The sequence below is a fragment of the Desmodus rotundus genome, chromosome 5 (assembly GCF_022682495.2).
Source record: "Desmodus rotundus isolate HL8 chromosome 5, HLdesRot8A.1, whole genome shotgun sequence".
Lineage (NCBI taxonomy): Eukaryota > Metazoa > Chordata > Mammalia > Chiroptera > Phyllostomidae > Desmodus > Desmodus rotundus.
The window spans coordinates 22,408,506-22,430,698 of record NC_071391.1 but is presented as its reverse complement, the minus strand read 5'-3'; the positions used below and the strand labels follow the sequence as shown (position 1 = coordinate 22,430,698).

Below are 22,193 nucleotides of genomic sequence, written 5' to 3'. Positions count from 1 at the left end.
GAAAAGAGGCTGACACTTGAGTAACTACTCTCTATGATGCTATGATGGTAGACACATGTCATTATACACATGTCCAAATTCACGGAACATATACCACCAGAGCGAACCCTAACGCCACTGATGGGGTGCAGGTGGTAACGATGGGTCGGTGTAGGTTCAACAGTTATAAAAATGGTACCACTCTGGCGGGAGATATTGTGTAGGGGCAGGAGGTATATGGGAAATTTCTGTACCTTCTGCTCAATTTTTCTGTGAATCTAAAACTGCCCTAAAAAATAAAGCGATTAAAACAAACTAAAAACCAAAAACAGATAACAGAGTTACTCTGATTGAAGAGTACAGAGCTTAGTTCACCTACTGCCCACCTCCCCAACAAAGCCTAGCCACATATCCCACCCCACCCCAAGGTACCTCCCTCAAAACTTCTAGGGTTCTCTGGAACACAATTTATAAACTATTTGTCTGGTTAATCAACAAAGACCCTCTGTGGAATTAATTCTAAAAAGTCATGTAAATCAGCACCAGAGGAAAATTTAACCTACCAATCGAGCTATAGACACCCTGAATGTCGGACATGCCATATGGAATTGGGGAATGGCGACATTAAAGATCTTGTCTTTAAAGTAAAGAAAGTGAAAGGTGTAATATCCTTCCATATATCCCGATGTCGTAGAGAATGTGGTACAACTTGTGTATTCATACACCCGGCCAGGGCTGATGATTGGAAATTCACCTGCAGAGAAAATAGTAACAATAAAGTATAAAATTCAGTTCTTCGTCACGGCAAATAAGATATGCCTCTAGGGGATTAGGTAAGTTATGTTAAAGTAAATGCACAATTCGAAACAAAATCTAAAAGGCAATACAACAAAATGTTAACAGTGATCAGGTTATGAATATTTTGACTTTTTTGTAATTCCTCTATATTTTGTGTGTGGGGGTGGGGTAAGGGATATCTAGTAGAATAAAACAAAATTAAAAAAGGAATATTTTCTTTTTCAAAATGCTCGGAGGCGTCTTAGATGCCATCTATAAATAATAAAAAGTGTCAGGTACTAGTTTAAACAGCAATAAGAATAATCTAAATGTTTTAAATAGAAGAGACTAAACCATAAAATTCTGAGGATGCAGCTTAGGCATTGAGCCCAGACCAAATGGCAGTCACAAGGGACAGTTCTTACTCAAAGGGACCAAGTGACTGAAAAAGAATTATGACTTTAATGAAATTGTTCAGCACTAGATCCCCAAATAAATTCAGGAAAAATTCCTTAAATAGACATGTGGAATATGACTTTATTTATGGGAATGAATTAGAACAATTTTATTTATTTTTTATATTTTTAAAAAATTTATTTTATTTTTTAAAATATTTTATTTATTTATTTATTTTAGAGAGGGGAAGGGAGGGATAAGGAGAAACATCAATGTGTGGTTGGTTGCCTCTCATGCGCCTGCTACTGGGCAGCCTGACCTGCAACCCAGGCATGTGTCCGAGACTGGGTTCAAACTGGCGACCCTTTGTTTCACAGGCCTGGTTCGCAGGCTGGCACTCAATCCACTGAGCCACACCAGCCAGGGCAAATTAGAACAACTTTAATTAAAACTGAATTCTGCATATGCTTAGGACCAAAAACAGAAGTGCAAAGATTAAATAATGTTATTTTTCTGAAGCACAAACACAAAATCCGAAGAATCTAAGGGTTCAGAAATGTAAGGTAATGATAATTTTTTAAAAAGCTGAATGTCAATAGAAATCAAGCTAGAGATGACTGAAATCCAAATAAAAATCTGTTCATTTTAACATTTCTCCTCAAATTTCAATTCTTTTCCCTTTCTGCCCTATGCCTACATAGTATGACAATGAATGATTGTTCAGCTAAAACAAACAAACAAAAAAGGAACTGAAGAAGAAAAGCAAGGAACTCAAATCATCCACAGAATGAAAACTCAATCCCTGAGTTTGCTTCAGTTTTAGAGAAGTCCACGTTTAAGGTACTAAACTGACAGGATAATGACCTTTACACACTGTATTTATGAGGCAAAGTATTAGAGTTAGGGGCAGCCCAGAATCTATGATACCTCTCACACTGCAAACCAGCCTTAGCCACTAACTGCATCATGCATTTCCCAAGCCGTGTCACAACATGCTCTCCAAAATGTCTCAGAAGCAACTGATATATTAACCCATATCTTGTGTTACGTACCAACTACTCCAGGTCCTTGAACTTCTTCTACATCACCTTTAGCGTTTGTTATTCTCCAGTAGCGACTGTCCAACTGACAAGCCTTCTCAGGAAGTGCATCCTTTGACATCTCGATCCTGGAGAAGGAAATGAGGCAGTGGAGACACACAAATCAGGTCTTTTTTTGTTTCTTTTGTTAAGAGCTACAGTATTTGGGCTAAGACCATGAAGGGGATTTCTGAAGGAAGTCTGTGTGAATCATCCATTTCTGGAAATTCTCAGACAATGGCCTGAGCAGCTGAGCCTCCCGTGGGAGTGCTGTCAGGTGACCCCGCCCAGACCCTCAGGGAGGGAGGGAGATATAGAGGGCCGCACAGAAATCCAGGAAGACAGTGCTGACCAGCGCTTTTGCTGCTCAAATGAAGATCAGTATGGGAAGCACTTTCTAGAATACAGTGCCATGAAAAACCTTCTGTTTTAGAACACTGACAGTCTTTTATTTACTACAAGGCTATGCAACCCATCTCTCGTTTTTCCATTAGCTTCTAGAAAGCTCAAAGCAAAACGTCACTGTTCTGTTACTGGGATTACACCTTGACTCTGCTCCCCACTTCCTCTGGGAATGTGCTGTCCCTCATTTTCATTTTCCGTCCCCCAGAAGCACACGTAGGTATCGTTATTTGAAGCATGTTTCATCCTAGGAAAGATCTAAATCAAACCACCAACATTTGTGCGTGTGTTAACGTGTACAGAAATGTCTATCAAAGGCTTCACACGATACCAAATCCTACGATGCTCCTGCTAAGTGTATATTATTAAAATATTTCCAGTACATATATATACACACACACACATATATATGCATGTATATTTATTTCTGAAATATTATATAGATCTTAAAATATACAAAAACTATATGTAAATATAAAGTATCCTTAGTCCCTTCCTTAGGGCAATGAGCTATCTTTATGTCATAGCGCAGAGTATTTCTAATTAAAATGAGTTAATATTTGTTTTTTATTTAACCAAATCTAGTGCTTCTCACCATGTTTGATAACCAGGCAGTGCTCAATAAATATTTATTAGATTTTAACTGAATCCACACAGGCTGGATGAAAGTTAAAAAGCATGTTCTGCCTTGGGCAATTACATAGCATCTAGAAAACATTACAGCTCTAATTTTGACCTTTCACGATGACTACAACTTAGTGGTCCACCTTGTAAAGCACCTGGCACAACACTTGCATTTACAAGAAGTAACTTAGAGATTAATATAAACTCAAAGTTCTTTATAAACACTATATGAACTTTTCCCGTAAGTGGCCTGAGGTAACTTCTGCAAATAGTTCACTATTCATCTGACCCAGAAAACCGCACAAAATCATGCAAATCAAGAAGTTCAAATCTCCATGTTCACTCTAAGAACACTCCTGAAACTGCCCAGGCCATCGAAGGTGTGCATATCTGAAAAGCCACCCCGTCTCTGAAGGATGTCACTGTACAGAAGCCATGTGTGGCCCTCCACTGTTATAAGGGTGGAGCTGGTAGGTGTGTCCAGGCCTAACAGTGGGGCTGCACACCGGGTGGGTGGCCCAAAAAGAGTCTGAATTTTGCTACACGTGCTTAAAAATAAAGAGAGTAATGCTGAACGTAAGGGAGTAGATGCAGGTTCTCTGGTCACTGAGCACATCTGGGTGAAAAAAGCTCGCAAGATGCGGCGCAGAACTCACAGAGCTCACGGCTGGATGAACCCACACAGGAGCCCTCCCTGCCACTTTGAAATGATCCTGACCGACAAAGAGCACATTGTTCCTAAACCAGAAGAGAAGGTTGCACAGAAGAAAAAGATTCTCAGAAGACACTGAAGAAACAAAAACTTAGGTCCCGAGAGTAAATTAAACATCAAATAAATGCAAATAAAAGTAAAAGCAGAACCCCTACCCCTGCCGACTACACTGTAGGAAATTTTGTTGTCCACTTTCCTCCACACTTCAGCAAGAAGCTGCCGTTCAAAATGTGTTTTATGTATCACGTCAAATGGGGCAGCACAACACCTCCACAGGGTACATCCCATCACTAACTGAAAGGCAGCCCCATTTAAAATTCTCACCTGATCCGGTACGTGAAGAAATAGTGGGGCGGATGCACAGAGCTAAGTTCTGGCAGAAACGACGTGGAGACTGAAACGGTAATATCCCCAGTTGTTGCCACACACTCCGGGTCATGGACATACCTAGGCAATTAAAAAAATCAATTCTATAGGATAAAGAGTTTAAAGATACAATGCAAAATAGCTTATACTTCACTTTAAAATTGAAAATTTAGATCATACAAGGGACCTTGAAGGTATTATAGTCCTATTAAGCTTAGAAGAAAACTAGAAATTACAAACAAACCAGAAAGCTTTAACGATTCTGGGTCAGTAACAGTCGCAGTCAAGGTTCAATGATCAGTGGTTCAAATAATAGAGCAGTAATTAACTTGGAAACTAAAAAGAGCTCATCTCCATTTTCAGAGCTAAGGAAACTTTGCGGCAGCTGAAAACCCAGCTATGCCCTATACAGTGGCTCTGACAACAAAAATGTGTTGGTATGTTATTCTAGGGCCTCTAATATATATTTAATCTATCATTTCTGCCAAGCAGGCTACTGTGAAGCAATATTACCTCTAATACTACCTACAATACCTGGATGTTCCATTTAGAGATAATAAATATTTTCTAGGAGTTAATAGTTACTCCGTTGCTATTCATACTAAATCTACTATCCGGCAAACAGCTTTATTTCCCCCCGCAAAGAAACTATACAAATACTAATATAAAGCCATAACTTCTAAATCAAAATCAGTTTTTTTTTCTTAATTCTTCAAGGTAAGAAAAATACTAGTTGTTCAAGTGTTTGAATGTTTTGGCTTTAAAGTGAGAATAAAATAGATTTACGATCCTGAGAGGTTCCATTATTAACCTTCCTGGGAAACTTCTCCTGTGATACGTAACCGATGGTTTTTGCTGATTACAGTCATTCTAATCTAATCTAAAGAGCCGCAAGAGAAATAACCTGAAAATTTGGTCTCTGATGATCGGGAAGCCACCGGATACAACATTGTTGACATAGGAAGTAAACCAGTCAGTGAAAGTATCACCTATAAACCAGAAACAGGAAGAAAAGGACAAATAGTTTTTGTAAAATCTATACAAGAAACAAGGAAACAATTGTACTTTCTCTTTGCATAAGGTGTGATATCAAAACTAGAAACATTGCTAGATATAATTCCATTAGTCCTTTATTAGGTCAATTGCTAGTCTCAATTGTATCCATCTTATTCCCAACTACTTGGCTAGGGGTATCTTCCAACTAATTTCAAACTACTTTTTACACTTACAACTAAATAATAGATTCTTTTTTTTTTTTCAAATGGTGAAACTTAATATTTATTTACAAGACACTGTAAGATAGGAAATTCCACATAGAAATAAGAAACTCATTGAAAGGAGAAGTTTCATACAGTATGTACAGTTTGGAACTGTTCAAGTATAGTTTCATAATAATAGATTCTTAAACTTTAATTTGTTCTGGTACAAGAATGAAAAGCCTTCTGTCTATAATTTCTTGAGCAATGGAGAGACATGGCTATGTTTAGGAAGAAACTGCAGGAAAAACGTCAGCACCTGTCCTCAAACAGTCAGGGTCCACCTGGGGCCAGGTACATTCTGACTGGTGCTCAGCCTGGACACCTGACAGGAGGACGGCCCTGCGGAGTTGCGAGCACCAGACAGGCCTAGTTGCACTACTACGGATTCAAATGCAGAGCGGTCCTCCGTGTGCTCAGTGACCAGCTTGAAGCAGAAAAGAATGACTGAAAGAGTCCAGTCCAGACCATACATCTGTGATCTAGTGACTGGGTCAGTAACAAGCACTTACATGAATTCTGTTTGTCCCCTCTAGTAATAAACATACCTTCCTCAGCCCCCTTACTGGTAACCATCTCAGTGCCCAGCGGACATTAGTCCCTTAATCAATGCTGCCCAGTGAATTTTTTGGTAAACTTTTATTAATCCAGTCCCTGCACTCTGCCATGCTTAAGGTCAGATGCTAAATTTACAGTATTTACTTAATATTTTATTTTGAGAATGACAGAAGATACAATTTAGGCTTGGATCTGAGGGTATAGAGCTTAAAATTTTAAAGGCATCATTTGAGAGAAAGTACACTACAATAGTTGGCTCTTTCCCTAATCCATTGACGGCCCATTCTGACCCCTTATTTATTAAATGCTGTTGTATTCAACATGAGCACTGATCATCCGTCTGCCTGGAGCAAGATATTAATTAAGAAGCCTATCTTTAATGACATTGATGGTGCCATTAAAATTCATAGAGGGTACAATTTTATGTTTTGAGAACTAGTAATTTTCCTGTAGAGTTTTAAAACGAACACTTTTTTATATTTCATGGAATGAAATTTGTTATGGTTTACAAAAAAAAGATATTGACACAGTCTATTTCAATGCACCTCATTTATTATATTACACACACACCAAAGTGTGTTCTTTAAAGTGAGGACAGAATTTTCTATGCGGCCCTCACTACCAAATTTATCTGAACAGAGAATCTAGTTTTCTTAAATATTTATTAATAATGCACCGAATACCAGGAGATTTCATCTTATGTTTTACCAAAAATTCCAAGAAAGTCAAACTTAGTGGAATCAAGATGTCATTTATATTTCTAAGGCAGTTTATATTTTAAATTAAGCCTGTATCTTGGAGTTTCTTTGATAGTATTTCCCTTTTTTAAGGTGGCTCAACGGAAACTGCTTTCTCCTCTTTCCTCTCAGCGCTAACTTCCCATCTCATCGCAAATCTTTCGCTTTGCTCTCTCATTCCAGGAGAAATCCCTCCTACGAGAACAGCATTATTGGACCGCAGTGCTCTGCTTTAGTGGTGGGGGTCTTCCCGGCCATGTCAAGCCGTCAGCAAACTCAGAGTAAGAAGCTCAGAGAGCCTCGCAGGCAGCCTTTCGAAACCCCTGAGTAGCGCGCCTGCCCTGCAGTCATGATCAGCAGCTCTGAAAGCATGTGCTACAGGAAGATGCCAAAGAGGGCACGGAGCAGGAGCAAAACCGCAGCGGTACTTAACTTGGAAACCACAGACCACATGAGTCAGGGTGAACTGAAAGCCAGGGGCCAAGTGTGAAAGCTTTTTATAACTGACTACGTAGGAGTGAGAGTGTCTCGATATTGTGAAACATGCCATGAAACCTAGAACGTGACACAGGACAGAACGTATGCTCTGTCCAAGCTTCCAATTAGGAGAAATAATTAAGTACAGACACCTTAGCCTGCAAGGCCCATTTACTATTACTATATGGGGATGTTTAATACACGCATTTAAAAAGCCAGATAAGTAGTCAGAAGCTTGTCTTAAGTGAGCAAAATCTAAACAAAACAAGACTGAATGAATAGCAAAGGGGTGAGCAGCACTTGCATACAAACTGAATTGTTCTCAAATCCTCTGAGAAATACCCTTTTAAGGCCAAAGAAAAAACTAGCTGTGCCAAGGAGTTTATAAAGCCCAGTTTATACTGGTTTTCAAAGACTGCTGTTTGAGGTCTCTAGTGTGACTTATCAGTATTTTACTGTAGCACTGGCACCAAAAGAGAAAAAGTACAAAGTAGTTTTTTATATATCTATATCTCTCGTTATACAGTAATATGATGTGCATGGGAGGGAAGCCTGTACTTACTCATAGTGATGCTGTACTTTAGAAACCAGCAAGCCTTAAGAAATACAAGTATAAAATTGCCAGCTGATTAAGTAACCAAAAATTTTCTACCAACTTAATTTTTTTGACCAGCAGGAAAAAAAAAAAAAGGAAAACTGTTTTTTCTCCTACCTATGATAAACATGTCAATAGCAGCTGGATTCTGAGCCATTTGATCCTAGGTGAGAAAAAGAATATTATAATTAAGAAAAATACATTTTACTTAATTTCCTACCTATACTCTTCCCTGAAGAAAAGGCAACACAGATCAAAATAACTCAGGAGCTCTAACCGATACCTGGACATTCCTCACACTTTTTCAGTTCCTGCTTCACGATTTTCTGCATTTAGGTTCTTTCTATGAAGTCCTTAGAGGAGAAGTGCCTGGCGCTTCTCAGTAAGTTAAATGCTCATATACTTCTATTACTGTTACAATGAACTAAACACTGTCCTTCAGGAAAAGAAATTATCCTTGAAAAAAAGGGCTTTGGATTCGGTCAAGAGACCTGAAGAATTCTAGGTTAAGTCACTTTATAAATAAATAGACCAGCCCATTATCCAACAACCTTTATAGAGGTCATCAAGCCAAAAAAAAGAGATAAAAGGTGTGAAAATGCTTGGAAAAAAATTAAAACCTATGAAAGCTCTTAAAATATTTTAAATGTTATATGGCATCACATGTCCAGATAACTATGTAAAGTATTTTCTATTTTAAATTCCTCATTTTTTTAGTCCTTACCTGAGGACATTTTTTTCATTGTTTTGACAGGGAGAGAGAGAGAAAGGAAGAGAAACATCAACGTGAGAGAGAAACACTGACTTGGTTGCCTTCTCATATGCCTCTCGACCTGGGATTGACTGAACCAGCAACATGGCTATGTGCCCTGACAGGAATCGAACCTGTGACCTTTTGGTCTATGGGACAATGCTCTAACAACTGAGCCACACTGGCCAGGGATTGAATGCCTCTTTTAACTTAAAAGTTCACAGCTAGGTAAAAATGAAGGCAGAAGTTTTGCAATTGAGGAATTATTAAGAACTGAAGAAATAAGACTGAAACCAAATACCATATTTTCTGATTATATTAAAATCATAACAAAAGCCTTCTGAAAAGGATATTTATTTTTCAACAACTCAAATACCTACTGAAGAGTTTTAAAAGTTCCTACTGCACTTGGATCAAATGATGTTCCAAAGCTAAATTTTCTAAGTTAGAAATGTATATTACAATTAATTCCTTCAACAAAAAGCTCATTAGTTTTCCTTAAACTTAAAATGCCTTCACACAAATCATAGCTTTCCTTCTGCGTGTGCCATAGTTTGCATTGTTTGTCCACTGGTAAAATCTTCCTTTGGCATTCCATGCCATTATGTCTATGATAGGCCTATCATTAAGTTGCATAGTGCTCTATACCCATTCTACAAGCCTGAACATTCCCAACGCACACACGTATCCACTCAGAACACGTCCTAAAGCCACACTTAAACACGTGTCTGACTTACTGGACATTGGTAGAAAACTTCATTTTTGTTGCGGCCCTCCGCGGCTTCCACTGCTATGTACTGACTCAGACCAGTGTGGATGCAGAAAGTGAGAGGCAGGCAGTACTTCAGGCCCTGTCTCTGCTGGAAGCCCCCCGCCGCCGTGTCCACGTCCAGCAAGTCCTCGGAGCGGTAGTGATTAGACAGCGCCATGCTTCCCAGCAGCCTGAGAACAGACTCACAAAGGTAATTAGGTGCAGTGCCAAGCAAACAGCTGCTCCTTTTAGTGAGTAATGGCTTCACATTGACAACTGTACAAGAACTGGCTAACATGTTGATTCTAAACTGGGAATGCAGAAAACACTACGATTTATATATTAAATTCAAATTCTTGACTTGAGTGGAAAGATTCTAATTTAATTAAAAACCTAAAAGTCTAAAATGTGTAATGTCAGCTTTACAAAAAGAACAATAGTTTAACTGCTTTCAAGAATTGCTGTCTTGCCATGATCAACTGATTTGCTGATGTTTGCTATGTATGCATGACTAATTCAATGTTTAAAAAAGTTAAATTCTCACCGATACTTTTACGATGTTATAGCTTTGGCTCACTCTACCCTACCAGACAATACGAATGTTAATCAGCCTAAACCTTGACCAAATTTTCATCAACTTGGGATACTTGGCACCTAAATTCCTCCCACTGCACGCGCATGAGAACCCCCCACTGTGGGGCCTCAACGAGATTCCTGTCCCGAGTCTCACCACTGGGCCGTGAGTAGATAAAAATCCCTCTGCTGGAATTCAGGACCTTCTTGTCATGTCAATTCTGGTCAGCTCTTTTAATAAAGTCCTCTACTTTATTACTTGAAGTGTGACAATTTTTCAGTTTTGTCAAATTTTGATTTGACAGGAAAATAGACCAGGACCCCCCCCCCGCCCCCCCCCCCCCTCATAATTGAGGCTTATTTGGTGCTAACCGCCCAGAGTTTCAATTCTGATTCCCCCTTGCAGTCTCAGCGTGGTCGCCTCCGAGACCCTGTGTGCGCTCAACCCTGACCCGGAACGGCAGGTCTTCACAAGGACACGCCACGTTCCGTTAAGAATACTGCAAAGTTCTCCCTAAATCCCTATTCGCATTTCACAAATGCAGTGTCTCTGAAATAGCTTAATTTCACACAAGAACAAAAGTAGACTTGTCCAGAGCCTACAGTTTTTAAAGCTGTGAGTGAATTTGACAGCTGCTACGTGGTCTGCTGTTCCCAAAAGGTTCCACAACGAATACTTCATCTTTTAGAAGTGTAAAGCAGGCCATTTAATTATAGGCTATGCTTGAATAGGACAAAACTGTACTTTCTTTACATCAGCGTGTAGCTCTGAACAAACCATTGCTTTTTACATGCATGGTACACAGCACGCGCATCAGGCTCTCTAAACCCAATCGCCTGGCCTCTGACAAGGCGAACACTTCAAGTTAAAATATGTCCCATAACTCCCACACCCAACCAGACTCCGTTTTCCCTGTAAGGATGCGTTGATAAAAATAATGTTTTTAAAGGGCATATTTATTTTGGTAAAATCAAATTTAAGCAGTAGATTTTGTCCTATGGATGGCTACCAGGAAGAAGGGGAAATTCCTATACTCCTTGAATCTATTAAGAGTAACTATAATTTGTTTATTTTCCTTCTAGAAAATAACTTGTATCACTAAAAATAACCAAAACAGCAAACATCTTACCCAGGAACCACTAACTTCTGCCCATTGTGGATACGATATGAACATCGATAATCGTCAGGAAGTTTGCAACCGATCTGGGCTTCCACAGCATCTAGGTCTTCTTCTCGAGCACCCTCTGCAAACGTACAAAAAAGCACATTATGCAGAAACAATAAGCCTTAAATCTAAGACTAAATATAGTCTTCCCGCTAGCCAGTGAAACAATCTTAGAGCAAGTGAATTCTGTCCAAAATGCATTGCTGAAATATAGGAAATGAACTGGAACTCAGAGACTGGCTGACTTCTGAAGCACTGAACGAACAAAGTCCTCAGTTCCCTCTCAGTAGGGAAAACAACGGCACTAAGTAACATGTGGAACGTACGCACCAATAAAATCCACAATAATTTTTTCACACTACAATGCAAACATTAGGGCATATCTCATTTTTCTTAATCTAATATACCCACACTTCTCTATTAAAAAACAAAACAAAACAATCTCCAGAAGCTCTCTAAACCAACGTTGTTGAAAAGTCTTAATGTAGTCTCTTACTGGGAAACACAGGAGTTCGGTGTAGGTTCATGCCGTGAGGAAGCCCTTAACCTGAATTCAATTTTGCATGGTGGTAAGCCTGCCATACATTCTACCTTTAAAAGGTGGGAAGCGATTACAAACACCAAGAAAAGATGTTGACTTCCAGCAATGGTCCACCAGGTTGCTGGATCAAACTTCTGGCTGAGAACTAGGAAAACGGAACAATAGAAAATTGGTCTCCAGGCTGTTGGAGAACCTCCGAGACAGTGAGCCATGGTGAGGTGAGCGGTCCAGAACAGAGAGACTGAGAAGCCAGCCGGGCCTCCAAAGGGGCCACCTTGGCTTTGAGGCCATTGCTGACTCTAAAAGCAAATGACTGAGAAGCTGAGCAATGCTTTTAACAGTATTGCAGGACTGAGTGAGTTCTCCAAAACTGATGCAAACACCAAACCATAGGTTCAAGAAGCACGATAAACTCCATGAAGAATATTTACAAAGAAAGTTGTATCTAGATATATTATTGGAAAACTGTGGTAAATCAAAGACAGAACAATTTTAAAAGCAGCCAGAGAAGGGGAAAAGCCATGTAATCGCCTTCAAAGGAACACCAGGACTGACAGCAAAATTCTTAACAGAAACGACAGAAGCCAGAAGTGGTGTCTTCAAAGTGCTGAAAAAAAAATAGCTACTGACTAGAATTCTACATTCAGTGACTATGCATCAAAAGTGAAGATGAAATAAATCCATTTTTAGACATAAAAATCTGAAAAAAATTCAGCAGTAGTGGTCCCTTATTAAATAAATACTAAAAGGAATTCTTAAGAAAGTTTTTACTTATTTATTTATTGATTTTAGAGAGGAAGAGAAAGGGAGAACAAGAGGCAGAAACATCAATTTGTTGTTCCATTTATTATGCATTCACTGATTGATTCTTATATGTGCCCGACCGGGGGATCAAACCCACAACCTTGGCATATTGGGACGATAGTCTAACCAACTGAGCAACTTGGTCAGCGCCCTAAAAGGAACTCTTCAGGCAGAAAAATAAATGATCCCAGATGGAAGCATGAAGGTGAAGGAAAAAAATGAAGAGTAACAGAAAAGATAAATCTAAGATAATATTGAATATATAAAACAACAATAACATTTTCAGGGATATAAAATACATTAAAAATTAAAATCACAAAAACTATAATACAAAAGGCAGGAGCAAGGTATTTGGAGTTAAACTATTCTAAGATTCTTTCATTGTTCAGGAAGTGGTAAACATAGTAATTAAAACAGGCTTTAATTAAATAAAAATGGGGTACAGAATTAAAGATAATTAAGAAGAATGCAAAATAGGAACACCCACTCAGGTGGCACAAATAAAAAAACAAACAGTATATCTAAACTCAAATATATTAGTAATCACATTAAACATAAAGATTAAATAACCTAATTAAAAGACAGACTGACAGACCAGATAAAAACAAAACGTAAGAGGTACATCTTAAAGGTGTAGATAGAGAAATGAAACCTATCATAACTCCACTGGACTCACACAAAACAGAATTTAGGTAAAGAGCATTACTAAAAGTAATGGAGGAATTTTTATAATGACATAAAGATTAAATTCACTACAGATATAATTCAAATTTTGTGTACCTAATAAGAGCTTCAAAACATATTTTTTAAAGTGAAGAACTACAATGGAAAAAGATACAACCATATCCACAGTGGGTGTGTTAGTTTTCTGTTGCTACAATATCAGCAGTTTAAGAACACTCGTTTATAATCCCACGGTTTCTGTAGGTTAGAAATCTGGGCACAACTGAATTGGACCCTCTGCACAGGCTCCACGAGGCTGAAATCACGGTGTCACCCGGGGCTGCCATTTCATCTTATGCATCTCATGTTGGGGTCCTCTTCCAGGCTTACTGGTTGTTGGCAGAATTCAGTTCCTTGCCATTGAAGCTGAGGCCCTTGGCCTCTATAAGCTACCTGCCATTCCCTATCACCTGCCCTTCTCCACACATGCCAGTGTACAGATTCAAGGCCAACAGGAGAGGGACCCCATACTTTGAATCTCTTGACTTCTGGAAGGGCCCAGAAGTCCTCTCAAGACTTACCTGATTAGGTCAGGCCCACTCAGGATAAAGTCCTCAAATCAACTAATTTGGAACTTTCATTAATTACATCTGCAAAACCCCTTCCTGTCACATAACATGACCTAAGCACAGGGCTGAAACCAGTTCTACCCAGAGTCCACTCACACTCAAGGGAAGGCTATTACTATACCATGCATGGACAGCAAAAGTATGGGAATCTTGGGAATCATCTCGGAATTCCGCCTGCCAAAGAGAGAAATTTTAACATACCTCTCTTAGTCACTAGTAGAACAAGTTGTCCAAAAAATTAGCAAGAGTACAACATGATTAACAATTTTTGCCTAATTTTACATACCCATATTTAAAAAATATGTATATATGTATGCTCTGAAAAAGTCTAGTCATCGTTAATATAACAACACGATTTGCATGACATCCGTATAACCTGGCAGCCAAGGGGTGTGGACTGGAATGTGCATGTGTGAACAATGACGATTTCATAGTACTAATCAGTGGGGACAGTAGATTCTGTTAAGTGACCATGTGTAGTGTGTGGCCATCACATTCAAAATAACTGAGCAAGTACAGCAATGAATCTGGATACTGGAGGTATCCTGCTATGTGATATGAAAAACAGAGACATTTATTGAAGAAGATATAAGAAACATTGTACACAGGACAATGACACCTCAGTCCCCTTCAAAGTAGGCACCTTGGGACCTCACAAAATTCTCCCAATTGCCATCAGCTGCCCCATCATATTTTCCTGAATCTCACTGATGGTCTGAAATCTCTTCCCTTCCAAAGGTGATTTTAGTTTTGGGAAAAGCCAGAAGTCACAGGGCACCAAATCTGGGCTGTAAGGAGACTGAGTCATGTGGGTGATTTGATGTTTCACAAAAAACCGCATGAGACATGATGCATGAGCAGGTGTGTTGTTGTGATGAGGCTGCCAATCACCAGTTGCCTATAGCTGCAGCCATCCAAATCATCCAGATAGTTTCTGCGGAGGAATGTTCAAGCTTAATGCAAAATTTAATGCAGATTCATTGCTCTACTCACTCAGTGATTTTGAATGCAATGGCCATATAGTACACATGCTCACTCAATGTCATCTACCACCCCCAGTGACTAGTACAGTGAAGTGGTCATTGTTCACGCATGCGCATTTCAGTCCACTCTGCTTGGCTGCCAGGTTACACGGATGTCTCACAAACCACTTTCATAGTTAATCCCCACACTGTTGTCCATGTCCATGGGTTCTTCGTGTATGTTCTTTGACTAATTCCTTCACCTCTTTCAAATAGCCCCCACCTTCTCCTCCCCTCTTACGGCTGTCAGTCTGTTCAATGGTTCCATGCCTCTGGTTCTACTTTGCTCACCAGTTTATTCTGTTCATTAGATTGCTCTTATAAGTGAGATCATATGGTATTTTGTCTTTCACTGATTGGCTTATTTCACTTAGCACAATAATCTCCAGTTTCACCCATGCTGTCACAAAAGGTAGGAATTCCTTCTTTTTTCCTGCTATGTAGTATTCCATTATGTAAATGTACCACAGTTTAATCGACTCATCTACTCATGGGCAGTTAGTCTGTTTCCTACTCTTGGCTGTTGTAAATAACACTCCTAAAACCCTCTTCTTAAACTACTAGCAGAAGGTACTTTCTTCAATTTGATAAAGTATCTACAAAAAGACCTACAGCAAACATCATCTCTAAAGGAGAAGTGTTGAAAGCTTTATTCCTGCAACCAGAAAGACAAGGGTGTTCACTATCGTCCTATCTGTGCAACACTACTGAAGGCCTTCACCAGTTTAATAAGGGCCTGCCCAGTTCAATAAGGCAGGAAAAAGAAACCAATGACATGTAAAGATTGGAAAGCCAGAAATAAAACCTTCACTAGTCTACATGCTCCAGGAAATGCAAATTAAAATCACCACTGCACATCATCAGAAAGGCTAAAACACAAAGAATGACATTAAAGTGCTTGCAGGAATGTAAAGTGGCAGACCTGTAACCATGCAAATTGGGTTTCGGCCACCTGGCACCTTGAATCCATGTGACCCAAGAAATTGTATTGAATGAAACAGATTTTTATTAACAGGATTCCTACCTTGGCGGGGGGCTGACAGCACTCCTGCTTGGAGCCCTTCTCTCCCACAAGACCCAGAACTGCCCTTGTTCCCCAAAAGGCTGTAAGCCAAAACCATGCCCAGAAGTTCTCCATTTCCTTATCTGTCCTTAAGCAGGTCTCACAAAAATATCTCCGTCCTCTCCAGCACGTGCACCTGTGGGTTTCGGAGTCACCATCCTCCCGCAGCAGCTCTCCCCTTCAGGGTCTGTGGTACGCTGCTCCCAGTCTCCATGTAGCCGCCCAGAAACCATGTGCCATGCTGCACTGGGTGATGGTGTCCCAGGTGCTGGAGCCCAGGGAGGCACACGTCCCTGCATGGGACCCTGCCTCCAGGAGTGGCCTTCCATCCTCTGTGGGGTCTAAGTCCCTGGTAGGCCCTGCATCTCCTGGTCCCATGAGTGCTCCTGTCCATGTGGGAATCAGGGCCAGAGGCTCAGAATGTCCAAATGCCAAAGCCCAGAGGGCGAGAGCTTGCACCAAGCTCCTAAGTCCCATACCAAGAACCCCGATACCTAGTGCATGAGAGAGAGAGAGACAGACAGACAGACAGAGAGCACCTTGCTGCTATGTCCTGCTCTCTTTAAAAACACCCCAAAAAGATTAGCCCTGCCTCCCTCTGCCAAGCCAGACCTGTTTCAGAACACGCCATTCAACAATACTATCCTTCAGAAATGCAGAAGTCTGCAGCTCAGCATTCCCGGTCACAGTTCAGCTCCAGGTATCTCTCAGGAGTCTGTGTGCACTGGCCTGAGTCCTTCTCACAGCATCAGTCTCTCTCCTGCAGAGCTGCCTTTACTCCAGCCATCAGCTCACCAGTATATCTGTGTGCTTGCCAGGCTGGTCCCCCACAGCATCACCAGCTCTGCCACGGTCTTCTGTGTGGGAAGGGCACTGAGGATGTTTCCAGTGGACCTCCAGGCCTCTAAACACACAGACCTCTGATAGATTGGACTTGTACTTCTCGGCGTGCTACAATTTTAAAGCCTTGGCTCAGAATTTCCTGCGTGGCCAAATATCCGGTCTTCTATGGTGCGTTAGCTACATTTTTGTAGCTCCCCAGTGTCTCTGACCCTCTTTAGGCTGCCATCTGTAGTCAGGGCAAGGGTTTCCAGCCATTCGCAGGCACCCAGCATGGGCATCCAGCCCCGCAGCTCACACAAGGGCTGGATGAGCTCCCCATCCGCACCCCAGGCTATGTCACGAGTCACACTGCCAGCGCTGCCTATGCTGTGACCTACTCCATTACAGAACCACTTTGAAAAATTAACAGGTTTTTAAATTTAATATATAAGTACAATCTACAACACAGCAAACTCAATCCTAGTTATTTACCTGATATTATACATGCTTGTATGTACACCAAAATGATTTCCATTTGTATTATTTACCATTGTTTTACACTCGCATTATTCATAATAGTCAAAAACCAGAAATAACCCAAATATCCATCAACAGTAGAATAAATATATAAAGTGTAGTCTACTCATATAATGGAGCACCACACTGCAACAAAAATAAACTACTACTACAGAAACACTGTTGGATCTCACAAAAAAAAAGGAAATAATTCACAAAAAATACATCCTGAATCATACGATTAGATCAGAAAGAGAGAAAACTACTCGGTGTTATTAGCCATCAGGAGAGCGGTTACCCCTGAGAAAAAGGGAGGGTCTAGGTGCAGACTGTCGCTCTACCCCTTGACCTGGAGGGTGCCCCAACACGTGTGTTCACGTCTGATAACTCACCGAGCTGCACCCTTACGGTCTGGGCACATTTCTGTAGGCTAGCTCACATCCCTGGCGCCAGCGTGTGGCTACCACACCCACAGATAAGCGACGCGAGGCGCACCATGCCTCTGCGGTAATCTTTCTGCAAACCCACTACCCCACCCAGTCTAGTCACGAATAATACTTCAAAGTCAGTCCGAGGAACATTCCACAAAATGCCTTCCCAGTGCTCCTTCAAACTGCCAAGGGCGTGAACACCAAGGACAGACAGAGAAACTGCCAGAGACCAGGGGGCACTAAGGAGACCCGACAGCTAAATGCGGCGTGGTCTTCTGGATTGGGTACAGGAACCGAAAAGGATGTTAATGGACAAGCTGGTGAAATCCGAACGAAGTCTGGAGCGCAGCTAATAGCAACGTGCCGATGAAGACGGCAGTTCTGACAAACAGCCTAGGGGGCAACATTTCCGGGGAAACTGGAACTGGGTAAAGGGTGTGCTAGAACTCTGTACTATTTTTGCAACTTTCCTGTAATCTAAAATTACTCCAAAATAAAAGCTTTATTTAAAACAGTTTAGTACAAAACATCCTGAGTAACTGCCTGAGGCAGAATTTGGATGACTAGGGAAACTAATATTTATGGAGCTAATACTACAGGTTGGATATTTAACATAAAATATTGAGAAACTAAGAATTTCTCAAGAGGCAGCTAGAGAGAAAAAAAGAAAAACAAATGTTGTGAAAGAGAAAATATAAAGAAATGTATGCTTACAAAACAGTAAATCCAGGTTTAAAGTTTTTAATCCTCACCCAAGGATATGTTTTTATTAATTCTAGGGAGGGAGGAAGGGAGAGAGAGAGAAACACTGATGTGAGAGAGAAAAGTCCATCAGTACCTCCCATACATGCCCCGACCAGGTGTCGAACCTGCAACTCAGGTACGTGCCCTGACCAGGACTCAAACTTTCAAACTTGGGTACACAGGACCAGGCTCCCACTGAGGCATCTGGCCAAGTCTAAAAATCAAGGTTTAGAGAGGCATCTCCTACAGTAGAATTTGGGAGTCAGACCAGGTGAACCTTAGCTCTACCATTTATTGACTGATTCCCTGGCAAGTTGTCTCATCTCTTTAACCCTGTTTTGTCTGTGAAATGGGAGGATTACACCACCGGCCTGGAAGGATTACAGTGAGGATTAAATAAGTTTCATGAGCTTAATAAAATGCTTTACTGGTGCTCAATAAATATTCATTTATACTTTCCTTGCCCCTTAGCTTACTTGTATGAGGAAAAGGTTACTAGGAGCCAAGAAACCTAGATTAAGAGTTCTTTGTCACTGACTAGTTATGTGACTTTGCATAAACCACCTAAACTCTCTGAGCCTGTCCCTTCACCTGTAAAACAAAGGCAGTGGTATAAATCAGGAATCAGCCTGCTGCCTGTTTCTGTAGTTAAAGTTTTCTTGGAAAAGAGCCACCCCCCCCGCCATTTGCTTATGTATTGTCTATGGCTGCTTTCCCACAATAATAGAGGAGTTAAGTAGTTAAAACAAGGTGTCATCGGTTCCTCAAAGTCTAAAATACTTACTGTCTAGTCATTTAAAGAAAAACTTGCTGACCTCGGGTCTACCCGATCTCTAAGGTCCCTTCCAACTGTAAGACGTTAAGCTAACGTAAGGTAAACATGAAACTTGAAGACACTTGAAGACTGTTAGATCAGTGTAAGATATCTTAACACACCATAATTTCAAGACACTTACAAAAACTTCCCCAAGCCCAATGCCTATTTGCTTTCTGAGTTTCCTTTCTAGCTGCCAGCTCTGTAACCTTTCAATCTAAGCCAGGGACCAAGCCCACTGAGGTGAGTAGCTAGGTCCCTGACTCAGTCCTAAGACTCACCGCCTGGCCCTCCCAGAGCCCCAGCTTTCTAGATAGCAAAGAGCCTTTATCCTATTCCAGCTCAGGGCAAAGCCCCCAGAGAACTGACACCTGCGAGTGAAACCGGGGCTGTCAAGGAATTCTCTGACAACCGCGACCTCACTTCCAATCACTAGGTCCAGAACAGTGAGCGGGGAGGCCTGGGAATGCGAAATGGAGTGCAAGGCAAAAGAAAGAAAAAGGAAAAAAAAAAAAAAAAAAAAGAGGAGCTACAACTATGTATCCTTAGTTTCTTGGTAACTGTCCCCCTGAAAGGAGAACCACGCCTACATTTGCACATTCCGAATGTCCGAATGTCGGACTAGCTCTCTACAAGTACTAAAACTGCAATAAAGTAGGACAGGTCCCTTCTCCCTGCAGCTGCTGTTGAGACTATAGCCCTGAAGTCAGCCTGCCATTCAAATCCCAATTCTGCCCTTTGCTTTGCGATGGCAAACCACTTACTTAGTGTCTTAGGTAGTTCACCTATAAAATGAGAAGACTAATAACCTACCTCAACAAATTTTGGCAAATTCAATGGAGTAATAAAAAGTACTCAGTTAAGTGTCTAGCTTCGTGTTTAATAACTAGTAACTATTATAAACCTCTTTTACTCATCACCACCAAAGACATATTTTCAGAATTCTTTCCCTCTTCAAATTATTTAATCTCACATACCAAGTGGATAATATTAACCTTCTCTTCCAAGGAAAAAGCTGTTAAAAATATCTGTCAAGGGTACTTTCCGTCAAAGCTCTTACTCTCTCTGCTGAATCCTTCTCCCTTTAGCTCCCAGCAATTCAGTTTTAAGCACCTGTGTAACCCACCCCCACTGTTCTTTTCACATTGTTTCTGTAAGTGCCAACCCTGACTAGCGTGTAGCTTGTAGATAAACAGCATGTTTGCAGAAGAACCTTAGGAACCTTTGGTACACAGGACAAGGCTCCCACTGAGGCACCTGGCCAAGTCTAAAAATCAAGGTTTAGAGAGGCATCTACTATAATAGACTTTGGGAGTCAGACCAGGTGAACCTTAGCTCTACCACTTACAGGCTGATTCCCTAGCAAGTTATCTCATCTCTTCAAAAGACACAGACTCCCGCCGTCAGTCATCCCAGCCCTGGGAGACTTGCTGACCTTCAGCGGTGGGGCAGGATGACAAAAACCAGGATGATGCACACAGGACCACGGCTTCGGAGGCCCTTATCAGAACGGACTGTGCCGATCTGCTTGTACAGAACTGTTCAACCCCCGCCCCGATCCCTCTGTCCTGCCTCCCCCTCCTCCACCCTCATAAAAACCTCTGCCCGCACTGAGATGTTCTGATGGGCTTTGGGACGTGAGCGCCCCATCTTCTCAGGTGACTGGCACCTGATAAACCACATCCCTTCTCACTAGCACCTGTCTCATGAGTTTGGCTTTCATTGCAGCAGGCAGCTGGCCCTGCGTTTTGATTACAGCTGGTCAGGCAATCATGGTTTGTATGAAATTTGCATCTGCATGGGACGTTGCGGTGGAAATGTGAAATGCAAAAGGAATGGTTTCCACAGAGACCTCAGTTCAAAAGGAATACACACTAGTACAACTCACCCCCATTTCAGTTTGGCAAAATGGAAACATGAATAAAATTTCTTTTAGTGGAGAAATTTGAAAAAACTTGAAGGCTAAAACATGTAAGCAGCAATATATCTGTCATCTATTTATGCACTTTGGGGGGCATAATTTAAATTAAAACAATCAAATTAATAAGAAATACCTTGTTAACATTTCTTGCCAAAATTGGGTAATAATGGTGTAGTAGAAAGAGCACAGATTCTGGGGTCAAATAGAACTCAGTTCAAACCTAAGTTTTCACTATTCTGTAAGTGTCAAAATAGGGAGAAAAGTTTTCTTTCCTCTGCCCTGGCCAATGTGGCTCAGTTGGTTGGAATGTCGTCCCAGAAACCAAAAGGTCATGGGTTCAGTTCCCAGTCAAGACACACAGCTAGGTTATGGGTTCAGCCCCTCGTCAGGACGCATGCGAGGGGCAACCCATCTACATTTCTCTCTCACAGATGTTTCTTTCTCTCTCTTTCTCTCTCTCTCTCTCTCTCTCTCTCTCTCTCTCTCTCTCGTGCTCCCTTCCCCTCTCTCTAAAATCAATAAGCATGTCCTCAGGTGAGGATAAAAAATTAATTAATTTTTTAAAAAGAGTTTTCCTTCCTCTGTTATGCTGCTCTAATAGTCTTAAAGATCCAGGTCTTTATTATTTAGTCTCTTCCAAATATTACACTGTCAAACATTTACTTGTACTGAAAAAAGGAAAGACGATTGTTGATTGAGCAGTTTTTCAATTAAAAAAATTATTTTAAAAGAAATCACAATACTTATCTTCAAGCAATCTTTGCATTACTGGTTTGTTTACATAAAAGACATATAAGAACGTTCCCTTTGAATAAGTAATCACGTGGGACAGGAGGTGGGCTAAAATAGGGCAGACACTACAGCAGGGGCCCATTTAGCAACACAGGCTTTCTAGTTCCTTGCCCGAAAGTGAGCGGCGAATCCCAGACAGTGCTGGATTAGCACAGACTGGCACAGATGACGGAGACCCAAAGGTACTCAACCTGTTTATACTACCGTAACCACAACGCGACGGGAGGCCCTG

General features: G+C 40.9%; 1 protein-coding gene and 1 long non-coding RNA gene across 2 annotated transcripts in view; one reads left to right on the top strand and one right to left on the bottom strand.

Moving 5' to 3' along the window:
• Positions 1–22,193, bottom strand: part of FBXO3 (F-box protein 3) — a 35,675-nt gene that overhangs the window by 6,703 nt on the left and 6,779 nt on the right. The window contains exons 4-10 of the mRNA XM_024558741.3: positions 11,164–11,278; positions 9,447–9,651; positions 8,076–8,121; positions 5,240–5,324; positions 4,294–4,416; positions 2,205–2,320; positions 543–733 (exon numbers count right to left, since the gene is read on the bottom strand). Coding sequence (XP_024414509.1) covers positions 543–733; positions 2,205–2,320; positions 4,294–4,416; positions 5,240–5,324; positions 8,076–8,121; positions 9,447–9,651; positions 11,164–11,278 — 881 coding nt within the window. The remainder of the gene's footprint in view (positions 1–542; positions 734–2,204; positions 2,321–4,293; positions 4,417–5,239; positions 5,325–8,075; positions 8,122–9,446; positions 9,652–11,163; positions 11,279–22,193) is intronic.
• On the top strand, positions 13,958–22,181 carry LOC128780858 (uncharacterized). The gene is made up of 3 exons (XR_008426831.1): positions 13,958–18,118; positions 18,470–18,570; positions 20,599–22,181. It is a non-coding gene; the product is annotated as an uncharacterized lncRNA (long non-coding RNA).